The 13,005-nt window shown below is 35.9% G+C and overlaps 1 protein-coding gene across 6 annotated transcripts in view; it reads left to right on the plus strand.

The window, feature by feature from the left end:
• Positions 1-13,005, plus strand: part of UTRN (utrophin) — a 387,283-nt gene that overhangs the window by 143,803 nt on the left and 230,475 nt on the right. For all 6 annotated transcript variants that reach the window (XM_074818672.1, XM_074818673.1, XM_074818671.1 and 3 more), the window contains 7 exons: positions 804-954; positions 2,224-2,399; positions 3,545-3,680; positions 5,867-6,016; positions 7,212-7,299; positions 8,876-9,081; positions 10,234-10,351. In XM_074818672.1, the coding sequence (XP_074674773.1) occupies positions 804-954; positions 2,224-2,399; positions 3,545-3,680; positions 5,867-6,016; positions 7,212-7,299; positions 8,876-9,081; positions 10,234-10,351 (1,025 nt within the window). The remainder of the gene's footprint in view (positions 1-803; positions 955-2,223; positions 2,400-3,544; positions 3,681-5,866; positions 6,017-7,211; positions 7,300-8,875; positions 9,082-10,233; positions 10,352-13,005) is intronic.

The raw sequence follows: 13,005 nt of genomic DNA on the forward strand, positions 1-13,005 counted from the left end.
TTGTCTCAAGTCCTGTGTCCTTTGAGACATCTGTCCTATTTCTTTTATAATGCTGACATAGAGTTAGCAATCAGAAAATAGAAAGCGAGCCGTTCTCTCTATGCCTGACATGTTTTTCTTATTTAACATTCATGGACTGTTTTTGTTAGTTTGTTAACATAGTAGAACTCTGATTTTAGTTAAAAACAACCTTCTGACTGATAATTCAGCCTGTACCATGTTAGAAAGTGTTACCCTTCAAGTTAAGCTACACATTAATTTGAGGCTGTGAAGATGATAATAATTAAATGCCTGGTAAATTATTGCGTGATTAAATTATATAAGACCTACTTCTGTGGGCCCACTGGTAATACAGTCAGTTCTATATAATCAAAATCACCTTCACTTATTAAATTCGAGGCACCAGCACTTCATGGTTTATGAATTAAAAAAATCTGAACAATTAATCATATTTCATGTTCCACACTGTTTGACATCTGAACCATTTTATAATAAAGAAGAAAAGGGTTCTGCAGACCAATTTGATGCAGCTGATCAATCTTTATTTTTTAAGTGATAGAAACAAAAGTTTGCTTAGGACTGCCCTTTTTTCCTTCAGCTGGAAGTTAATGACAGTCTGTGCTGTTGACTTTTGCCAGCTGCTACTGTATTAGGAAGCCTCCAGTACTGGGGCTTGGCTAACCATAAAGGCTGCATGCTAGCCTTTCTGTTCTGCAAGGCAAGTTTCTACTCACTGGAGTAGGAATCGTAGCCTTTTCACCAAAACTATTTGGATAATTTTTCAATACTTTGTTTTCAAACAGTTGCTTTGATAGAGCGATTGAGGCATGGAGGCAGTTCCACTGTGATCTCAATGACCTCTCCCACTGGATAACGGAAGCTGAAGTGTTACTAGCTGATGCCCGTGGTCCAGATGGCAGCCTGGAGCTGCAGACAGCCAGGCTGCATCAGCAGGTATGTATGATTTGTGCAGAAAATGAGCAAGCTGGAGAAAGCTTATGTTTTTGTCTAAAATTCTACTTTTCTATATAGACATATAGATTTGAAATGAGGCTGTGCAATTACACTTTAAGAAGTGGTAGCTGTTCAAATTTCTTTTCAATTCCAGTTTAAAATGATTCTTGGAAGAGCTCAACTCCTGCTTATAATCTGGGGTTTTATGATGACTCTTAGTATGGATGGGTTTTAGATAATTTGGTAATTTGAACTGTTGGCATAATATTTGTTGTTTTATAAGTTTTATTACAGCTTTAAAAATATGTTAGTCAGTTAAGAAATCAAGCATATTATTTCACTTTCTACTCAATTAAAAAATGGACCACAACAACAGTCAATTATAACTTAGCAAATTATTTTTTAAAACTAATGACTTTGTAAGATCCTGCTTTGTGTAAGCAGTCTAGAAAAAGAAGATTCCGATTGCAGATGTCTTCGGTTTGATTCGGTTCTGGAATTTAATTCCCTGGTGTCTTTCTAGCTCATCATTATGGAAGAGCAGACTTTTCTGTTTAGCGAAACTACTTTGCTTCCTTTTAAATAAAGAGAATAAAACATAACTTTAAGGAATAGAATTTTTTTTCTTTTATCAATAATGGTTATCTAAGAGTTAGGTATGTGTTGCGAAAGAAATATATGTTCTGCCTAACATACAGTTTGTATTTTATCCTTGTTGCTGCTTGGAGTTTTCTTCTAGGGCATTTCCCTTCTCTTTCTTGAATCATCTTATATCTGATCTAGTTACAAAGAAATTTTTAATAATAATGTAAGATTGTTTGGGGACCATAGCAGCATAGCCATAATTATCCTAGCTAAAATACTGTTCAGTTACAGAAATAGGAGCATAGATTATGACAAGAACTGGTTAAAAAAAAAGTCATACCATCTGTTAGCACTACTAGAAAGTGCTGTACATTGAGGAAATGAATCAAACATGAGTGTGGATTCTAGCACTGATGGTTTAAATGCTTTCTTGTGATCCTAAGTAGTATTCAGCAGCCTATTCTGTGTCATTATCTTTTTATGACATTCATTAGAAAATGGAACTAGATTCAACAACAGACTCTTAATAACTTAAATCAACAGCATCCAATTTTAAGATGCCTTTAAGTGCCCGTTTTAGTAAAATAATATGCACCCAGGATTCATCCTGCATATTATGAGCTGCAGATCAAAGTCACTTTAGGTCAGTAATAAAATTCTGTGTGGCTTTTATGTTTCTGACAGGAACTTGAAGAGGGAGTCAGCAGTCATCAGACCAGTGTTTCAGTATTGAACAGAACTGGGGAAGGGATCATACAGAAACTGTCTGCTACAGATGGGAGCTTCCTACAGGAGAAGCTGGCAGGATTGAATAGACGCTGGAAAGCAATCACTGTGGAGGTCATGGATAGACAACAGAGGTAATATGTTAATGGGAAATTTGGATGTCTGACCAGATCCGATGAGGAGAATCTCATCTAGAAGACTCTGGGAGAGTTAGTGCTTTCTATTGCACACTGTCATTAATCTGAACTCTCCTGACATTCAGACCTCTGTGTTTTGAACTGTCTTCTAGAAGCAATTTTTCATAAATGCACCTGCAGTTGACTGTTTAGTGAGTGTTTAATACAACCCACCAAATGACAACCACAGAACTTCCCTTCTTACAAATTTCCTTTGTTTTTAAAATGATTTAATTGCTAAGCTAGACTTTTTTAGGAAGGAATACTCAGCTACTTTCTCAGGCTGAAACTGAACTGTAAGTACATTACCTTGATTTCTTTTTTTGCATTGTCAAAGATACACTAATTGAAACACTTGTATTGTTCTTGAATTCCCACAGTACTGTAAAATCTTTAGGTCTGTTTGCAATGACTTAATCTGACTAGGTATTTTCTGAACAAAATGAAAATCCATTTTGAAGGAGCCTTAAATTTACTTCAAAAGATCAAAGAGCAAGGTTATCTGAGATAAATATACCATTTTTCAGCATATCTGGGAATATAAGGTCTCTCCTTCTGTTCTTACTGCTAAAAAATGTATAAGGATAAATCCCTGGAATGAAATCATTATTTTTTTGAGGCTATTTATATATTTATGTGTTTTTTAATAATTCCTGATACATTTAGAAATGTAGTAAGATTTTTCTTAATTATTTAGTTTGAGAAATTCTATTAAAGCCTTGTGTGATTTAGCAAATTCTTCCCTTGGAGGGTTTAGGGACATTTCTAATACTTTCACTAACAGTGGCCTTGTAGTGACTTACAATGATTAGGCTTGAAGGTGTTGTCATCACTGTCACTTACGTTTAGTGTTTTCTGCAGACTTTTAAAAGTCTATTTTCTGACTCTAGAACTGAAATTTATCTGTTTTTAAGGTGGCAGTATGTATTTGCAAGTATCTTGCATTTTAATAACGAAGATAGAATCCTTTGAATACCAAAATGAATCCTTTCAAATGCTCCAACCACTGAAAAACGGGACTCTGTTGCATCAAAAGTAATGCGGGACTGACGTGCAGTGTTCACTGCAGAAACGCATGTGGCTTTTTTGTTTTCCTTTTCAAGGCTGAAAGGAGAGAATCAACAGCTGATAGAATACAGAAAGAAGCTTGATGAGCTGCGTTGCTGGTTGGAAAATGTAGAAAATGCTCTAGACTCAAGATTTACATTCAACCATGAAGAAAACTTGCAAGAATTACAGGCAAGATTGATTAGTGTGTATATGTGTACACACATTTATGTCTTGTGCAAAGCATCAGGATGTGGCTTTCGGGGAGGTGAATTTTCACATTATAAATAGCCAAAGAAATATTATGGTTGTGGGAAACTGTTATGAGATGCATCATACCTGTGTTAAGTAATCTCACAAAACTAAGTTGGGTTGAGTTGGTAACTATTTTGTCTAGCCAGAAGATAGTGGCTATGTATCAGAAAGTGAGAAATGTATGTACTACTCATAAAATTTAGTAAGTGGAATTTCACTGGAAATTATGTCTCCAAGTCAACTTTAATTGTCAAAACTAACAAAAAGCTAGTAAGCTTAAAATGGTAAATAAGCACCATTGTCCCATTTACTGGGCAGCTTTAATACTTTATTACGTGTGTAAGATTTTTGTTTAACCTGCCTTTTAAACTACAAGGGTTTTGGTAATTTCAAATAAGTTGGGTGCATATGCATGTGTGTATTTTTCCTGTTTATTTTGTGTCTGGCTTTGACAACAAAACATCTTTGGTTTGTAGGATGTGTGAAAGAGAATGTTTCTGGACTCCTAAAAGAATGGAAGGAGTAGTCAATCCAACAAACCTACTTGCTAATTTTTTAAAAATTAGTAATTAAAAAACCCCCCAAACATCAAAACAAACAACCTTTGCTAGACCAAGTCAGGTGGAAGGGCTTGAACTTCCAACAAATATGTATAAACAATGTAAAGTAGTTGTGTTTATCTAAACAAATTAACTCCTGTCAGTTGCGTATTTGCTGTCTCACTATCATGAAAGTTTCATTTTTCTTGTCATCTACCTTAATATAGAGGTCTGAAGTAAAAGGTAGAACTGGAATAGGGGGAAAAAGCAGAATTTGCTAGAGAAACACTGGTAGAGAATTATTAAGCACCCATTCTCCCTGTGAAAGCAGGAATGTGTGTGCAATTTTGGTTATGTATATTAAGGAAAGGTGAGTTTGCAATAGAACAGGTACTGAGTAAGATTGCTGGGCTGTTCAGGATAGTGAAGAATTCATCTGCAAAGAAACTCGGAGCTTGCCTTGTTTTGTCTAGTCAAATAAAGAACAATGAAAAGAGATATGATGAGAATAAGAAACCGTAGGGAAGATGAACTGTTAGTAAAGGCTGGTATTAGGGAAGTGGGAATAACAGATGTTAACTGATTAGTCGTGAATGAATACAGTCTGGGAATGAGAAGGAAGTTTCTAAACAGAGCTTCTGGAGCAGCCTCCAATTATAAAGGATATAATGTGTTTTAAAAAATAATTCTTTTAAGGTAGACCCTTGAAAATTTAGGAAAGACGTTATTTGGTACAGTGCTTACTGTAGCAGGGTACTTTGTTCAGTGATCTCCCTTCCAGGTCTGTGTTCCTGTCACATTACTGTGCACACTTCTGTTACACTTGTGTAACAGAGATCAGTATAAATGTTAGGGTGGATAAATATGATGTGTACTTGCTATTGTGATTTTTTTTTTTTTTTTATTCTAGTGCTTTAAAGACAAAATTTGTGATCCTACCTCACAGTGCTTGTGGTCTATGGGCAAATTATAGCACAGTTGTTTTAAAGTCAGTGAGAATCCATGCATAAGCGTTTTTTTGGGATCTGAGCTGCACTTTCATGTTTAAAGAGAAAGGTGGCTGTGGGAGGTTGATCAAAATGAAGTTGTAAAGTTATGTTTAGTTTTTAAATACCTTTAGAGTACATTTCCTTAAGAGTAAAGTACCTTGTGATCTACCATGTATTTGTATAATGCATGTCAGGAGTGGGCCCTCAGTTTTTATTTTTTTAAAAAAATGAATGCAGGCAACAATTTTGATTGGCAATGTGTTGCCTTTTGGATATACATGGTACATCCAGAGTTGATCAAACAGAAGCATTTTGTGAGATGAGAAGCGGTGTGCATGATGTGGAGCTGTATAGGTACCTTGGCTATTTGCAACTTTGTGGGTTTTTCTCCAGTTAGCAATGAAAGTTGATATTTGAATAAATGTTTTAATAATTTCTAGATAGAGCATGGAAACCAAAATAGAAGCTTTACTATTATATATTTCCAGGGAAATGTCTAAATATTGGAGTTCAAGGAAAGCTTCTCTTTCCCACTGCCCTTTACTTCAGCACGTACGCATTCTGTTGAAGTCTAAAACTCTTCTGTCCCTTTTAGGTCTTAAGTGAAGAAATGGAAGTACAGAGAGACAAACTGGAATGGCTGAACAGAACTGAACCTGAAGTGCTTTTGGATAAAAATGTTGATCTTCATGAAAAAGACAAACTTTCCAATTGCCTGCAGTCTCTCAATGTGAGGTGGAATAAGGTGTGCATTTCTTCAGCATTGGGTACCTGAAGCTGAAAATATAGTGGTGCCCTTGGAATGGTTGTTTTCCTTTTTCCATGTATCTGTGACACATACATAAAATGTCTTGGAAGCCATGCAGACATCTTGAGGAAATGTGCCTTAATCCATGTCTCTGTGAAAATACTGGTGGACATTTTTCCATCAGAATAAGTTAGTTAGCTTAGGTTTTTTTTGTTGATTTTCTTTGGCACTGGCTTTCTTTTAAACACTTGGATCAAAAATATTTAAGTTATTTGAGGCAAATATAGTAATATATTAATTTGAAATTGAGAGAGTCACAGTAAATCTTTGCTGTATAGAAAGGCTGAATGTTTGCTGCAGTTAGGAGGAAAACAAAACAAGCTGTAGTAAAGCTTACTGAGAAAATCTTATCAAGTGTCTGGGATTCTTCTTGAGTATAACTGCTGGAAATTAGAAGCTCTAGTGTTCACTCTCACTGGCAAGTATATGAGAAGAAAAAAACTCACTGGTTGGAGTAAAATGCAAATTTTTTTTCAAGCAGAGCCTGGAGACCAAATTGACAAAGGAATATAATTATTTTGGATTCTATTACAGATCAGGGAGGTAAGAATTTATTGGCAGAAGGGGCTTTTGATAGTTCAGGGAAAGAAAAACGATCTGTTTTTACCTACTCAGCTATGAAAATGGGGATTTTTTTTTTTTTCCCTTTGTATATACATTTCCATCACTGCCTTTTAAAAACTTTTGAAAAGCAAAGTAGGCAAATTTGTCTTCACTACAATAGAGTTCTAGTGTTAAGATTTTTTTTCTTAAATTAGTTCCCTATTTCTCTACTTTCCTGTCACTGACCACAAATCACGCTTTGTGTTGTCTTTCCTTCAAAGTGTATTCAAATAATGAGTCATAGCTTTGATGCTTAGGCAGTAAAAAACATGTAAACAACCTGTCTACAACAATTCATTTATTTCTCTCCAAGATTTAGTTAAGACATTGGAATGTTTTGAAATAACACTGAGTACCTCTTGGCAGTTTTATTGTTTTTAAATTATACCTTGAAAAAATTCATTGAAATATCTGAGACATGTCATTGTATCAAGTGTGGTGCAGAATATTTTGCCTTCTAATAAGTGATTACTACTTTGCTGTTAGTGTAGGTTGTTTACTGTTTTTATTCCTCTCTTCTGGGCTGTAGGTGTTCAGGGAAGTGCCTGACAGAGTGAGAGAACTGGAGGCATTCGTTGGGCAGTCTCGTCTTGTTACACAGACAAAGCCTTCTTTAGGTAAGTGATCAATCCTTCTGTTGTGCTTAATTGTATTGAGTTTAATCCTGTTTGTGGTCAACAATAATCCAAAAAGGAAAACCTTCCCTGTGAACTTAGATAAGTGGAAATAAGAAATGTCCACTGCTGTACTTGGGGTACCTTCATGTTACTGTGGAAGAGTGAGTTGTTAAGGAAAAGTCACTCTGCAGTTCAGGATTGGGCAAGTCCTTTGGGGTTCCCCTAAGAGTTTTGAAATGGAGGAATGTTGTAGTAAAGCTTAGGCCTCCTTATCAGGAGCCAGTGTACTAGGTTCAGAATAAAAACCAGAATAGATATTTGTGACAGCCTGGTTTCCTGTGAATTTGTGCCTTGTGGTCATACCTTTTAGTAATTAAGATCCAATGCAAGCTTTCTCTACAGGTAATTATTTGTAAAGTATCTCCTGCATGCAGATTCTTTGCAGTCCTATAAATGAAGGCCATTCTGCATCTTGCAGCTCAATAGGGACATAGGTAGGTCTTTCTCATCTGCTAGGTACTTATCTTCCTGAATGTTGTAGGGGAAGCTGTCTAAATATGATAACGTTCTTGTATCAGACACTGACAGTGGCTGTCTTTTCAAGTTGTTGGAGGAAGATCAGCACATGCAGAGCATAAACAAAGATGCCCAGGTCACCTCTTTAGAAAACTAGGTAAAAAAACCAGCCCTTACCTGAAACAATTTGCAGCCTGAACTTCAGTATATTAATTCTGTCTTTTTTTTTTTTTCAATTCAGCAGCAGTAAACAAAATTTAAAGGAGGAAAACCAACTTTTAAGCCATTCAAAACCTTAATTCAGCTTGTTTTCCTTTCATAAAGGCTGTTTAAGTAAAGCTCCTATATTTCATTGCTTGAGTCAAGTGTGTAATATGCCCCAGCTTGATTTAACTTAGTGTTGTCTTGGAACTAGAACACAACCAAACACAGCTTCTGGAGTGAATTTCACTGTTCAGCTCATTCCTCACTTCTTTGCACTATCAGGTTAAAAGGATAAAAAGGATGGGGCTGAACTAGTGGGCATCTGTCCCTTCTTAGGGCAGTTGTGTGTTGCCAAGTCCATGAAGCATCTATTGCAGTAGCTCAACTTACTTGTGCTTAAGTGAATTCCGAGACAAGAGTGGGGAAGACCTTTCTGCCAGATAATACAAAAGTGAGGAAGACAATTTTAGACATTTATTTTGAATGAAAGTATTGGCTTTTTTATGCTTGATAAGGGCCAATTCCCTTTTGTGTCAGTGTTTAACTTCAGTCCGTTAGATTTAATGTGATTTTGCCTTTGCAAGTTCTCTTCTTGTTTGTTTTGTATTTAGGCTGAATTGTTTGGGTGAGTCTTCAGCATGCAGTGAAACTATTAATAGCCTTTTAAAAAAAATCAAAAGCAATTTCTGATTACGTGGTTTCTGGTGGTTAAAATGCCTCAAATATGAATTTTGCTGTGCTTTCTCTGTAGATGCTGTTGCATATTTATAGGAATTACAAAAAAACCCGTAATTCCCACAGTTGCACATGTGGCCGTGACTTTTTTCTTTAACAAAATCCCCAAACTCTGTTTCAGATGTCCAAAAGGTGGTGCTAGTATCTTCTTCATTGGAAATTCCTGTTCAGACTCAGCAAGCTTTGGAACTTTCTGCACCTGCTGATCTGGATAAAACTACAACTGAGCTGGCTGACTGGTTGGTATTGATTGACCAGATGCTCAAGTCAAACATAGTCACCGTGGGAAATACTGAAGAGATCAATCGGACTATTGCACGAATGAAAGTATGTGTTTTTGTGAAGACTAGGATTGGAAAGTTGGCTCATGCTTTAATAGCTTGTACGTTCAGTAAAGAAATGACATGTGTTTAAAAAAAACCCCAAAAAACTGACAGCAGTAAATGCATAACTTGAAAATTAGACTTCAAATGCTGTCATTATTATACTCTCCCCTCTACTATTTCCTGTTAATTCCTGTGTCCCTATGTGAGCTAGGCACTGCTATTTTTTTTTGTTTTAAACAAAACATATAGAGAATACCTCCTGAAAATGACATCTTTTTGGGAATGTATAGATAGCTTACGCTTAAGACTTTGGAGCAGCTTCATATTTGCTTGGAGGGTGACCTTTATGATCCACTCTTTAGTGGTTTCTAATGAGTTTTGTTGTGTTGTAGTTAGACTAAACTGATTTCCAGAGACGTGCTAAAATGAATTAAAGTTGTAACATAAATGCTTATGATGTAAATGTTTGTTCTTGTTAATAGCTTATGCTATGCTGAGCCATGACTAAAGGCAGTATTTGCAAGATGTAGGCTACCATTAAAGTTCATTTTATTTGACCTGATATCAACTAACATGAGTGACTAGAGTAAAAGCTGCGGGCTAAATAGTTGCTAAACTGTTTCTGTAGGTGACTAACATAATCTGGAATTTAAAAGAATAATGTGATGTTCAGTAACTTTGGAAACACTTTCTTTTAACTGTGTAATACTTGTAACATGGGCTTCTGGTATGTTGCCATAGTGAATTAACTACTTTTTTTTTATACGATCTATAGTCTGATTGTTTCTCCCTGTTTGTTCCCTTCTCCATCTCTGCCTCCCCCCCCTGTATATATAAATGATTAGAGCTTGCTAAGAGGAAAATAAGTTATAGGAGAGTAAAAAATATGCTGAAAAATGTTGTGCAATGACTGCAGTAGCTGTGTGGTTTGTACAGGTTAACCTTCACCTCTGGATTTTCAGTAACTGTAATTCAGAATATTTCTGCTTTCTAAAGCAGTGCTATAATACTGTGACAATTCAAGGGTTACAATAACAGTGGGAACAGCCATCTACTTGTGGTGACACATACATGTTTTGTCTACAAATAATACAGATGATGTTAACTAAATTCTGCTTTTTGGTCTTAAAAATCATATCCTAATTCTCAACAGATAACAAAGGCAGATTTGGACCAGCGGCACCCTCAGCTTGATTCTGTTTTTACATTGGCTCAGAATTTGAAAAATAAAACTTCCAGTTCAGACATTAGGACAGTGATCACAGAAAAATGTAAGTTTCTCCATTCTGTGTTTCCAAATAGAATGTTTCCATGGCAGTAAAAAAATCTTCATATCTTTCTCTGAAATGTTTGATTTTGAGGCTAGTTGAAGTTGCCTTCCTTGAGCAAACTGAAAACTTAACTGCTAAGTGGCTTTTACTCTGACAGTCTAATGAAAATTCCTGGAACAAGAGTTGCCACTTGTTTTCTTGACAGGCCATTTTTTCAAGTACGTAGGTAAATATTTTTGCTGCAATTTCAAAATATCTTACAAAGAATTTGAGTTACTTGACAGCCACAGACCCAGGGATGAAGATTTATTTATTGATAAAAGGAACTAATTGTATATCTTTATTTTTGTTGAGCCATGATGCACTGGACAGTTAGTGAAAAGCATAAATGTATCAACTTAGGTCAATAAATTTGCGTATGTACTTTCAAAATTGTTGACTGAGAATTAGTAGAGCTTTTAAGTCACTGATATGTACTTGAAAATTGAGTTTCCAGTTTAAAGCCCCCCCCTTGAAATTTTTTTTTTTTACTGGTACTTATGGAAAGAAAACATACAACTGACACAACGAGAAATTAAGGGACAATGTATTCTTTGAACTCTTAGGCTTTGCTGGTTGCTCAGATCAGAAAATTCATGCAGCAGGAAATATCAGTTAGAAGTAAAAATGGAAAGATACATTTCTTTATGTTCTCCTCTGCGATGTAGTTTTCCTTTTCTACATCTACATGAACTTCTTTGTTGTCCATAAGACTAGCTGGAGATGATAATAGGGTCAGATAGAAAGCCCACAGATATGTTAAAGGGTCTGATGAGGCTAAGATTCACAGGAGCTATGGATTAGTAGGGAAGTAAGATCCAAGGAAGCTCAAGAAACTTGTAGGGCCTGAGTTTTTCAGCCACTTAGAACTAGGGGTCAGGTGGAAACTTGTGGGAGGATAGTAACTAGTCCATGGGAGTCAGTCAACAAGGGGAGATTTGGTCAGTCACAAAACATTCTTGATTCTTCAGAAAAGGTGAACAAGGAATAAAGAAACTGTATGTTGAAAACTTGCTCACCTACAGTCATGCCCATCCAAGGTGGGAACAGAGAAACTGTGTTTGCTGCCATGGATGAAGCTTCCAGTAGATACCGTAGATGTGTGTGAAGATTTTGCTTCTTGTCATGAAACATGACAAAACTGAAGGTTTTGTTGCTACTGACATTTGTAAAGAAAAGTTTGCTCTTTGAAGAAAAGTGAAGCTCAGGACTGCTTTATGCACCTCATTGTTTAAGAACTGAGGGAAATATACTGATGTCCTACAAACTCCTGTGAGCCTGCTGTATGCTGTTAGATGAAGCCTAATTATTCAAATAGCTAGGAGCACAGTAATAGAGAATTTTCCTTCTCTGGAACTTCCCTCACAATTACTACATGTACATTGGGAATTAAAAACAGTTTCATCAGGAATTCTTTCCAGTCTTTCTGCCTTTGATACTAGACTGGTGCCCCTGACAACTTTTTCGAGGAACCTACCTATTGAACTCACTGAACGCTGAGGCTACCAAGAATTTAACTTATTTTTTTGTCCTGTTTTGGTGGAGACTGAAGAGAGAGAAAATATGTCAGCAATGCAAGAGAGTAAGGTTAACCTGCTATTAACAGGGAAAAATATATCAAGAAATATTCTTTCTATAATAATACTACGTAAACAACAAATAGCTATCCATTTCCACTAAGTTGTTATTGTACGCAGCTGTTCCTCAGGGATATTTTTTCTTTCCAGCTTTGTGGGGAGAGCCTAAACACTTAGGAGGTTTTCTTCTGCAGTTCATTAGCCAGCACATGGGGTTACAGCCTTTTTTTACTCATGCTGTTTTTGCTTTTGCTGTTTTGGTGAAACCACTGACCTCTCCCAACAGTTGCTGGTTTCCTTTGAACATACTCTTTATCCAATATAGTAACTTTTTTTAAAAAAAACCCTTATTATTATTTGCTGTTGGGTTACTGACACTTTCTAAGTTCTCATTCAGCATGGCCTATGTCAAGCCTGAATATTAATCCAGAAGTTGCCTGTGGGTTGAAATTGAGGGATCTCTATGGCACATGTTATTGGGTTTGTCTACCAGTAATACAGTTACTCTGACAAGTGAGCTTTGCTGCCACAGTCTGAGAGCTTTGTGAAACTAAACAGAATATTGTTGAATGTATTAACAGTTAAGAGATCTTCTCAGGCAGATCAAGCATAAAGGCTTTGTGTAATTGTAAAAGTTTAAAAAAAAAAAAAGGCAATAAGTGTAAAGTTCACTTAAATGGTTTTAGCTTAAGAACAACCTTTGACATTTTTACTTCATGGAATATTGAAGTGTCCTGAGTATCAAGTGTGTTAATTTTCTAATAAAATTGCATAGGTACTGATAAGATAAATATATTGGATGTGTTACATACAGCCTACCTGTTGCTGCTCAGAGTACAGATATACTCAAGAAATCCAGCTTAGGGTTTTTTATTTGCTTTTTTACTCTTTAGTTCTAGCAATCTAATGTGTTCCTAATAACTGTCATGACAGGTAATAGGGAAACCTGTTTCCACCTCTATACACTTTCGAGTAATATGCTTTTTTTATATCTGTAAGTATTAAGAAAAAGGTATGATGCTATTCATTTTTGTCTGA

This window comes from Strix aluco, chromosome 3 (genome assembly GCF_031877795.1).
Source record: "Strix aluco isolate bStrAlu1 chromosome 3, bStrAlu1.hap1, whole genome shotgun sequence".
Classification (NCBI taxonomy): Eukaryota; Metazoa; Chordata; class Aves; order Strigiformes; family Strigidae; genus Strix; species Strix aluco.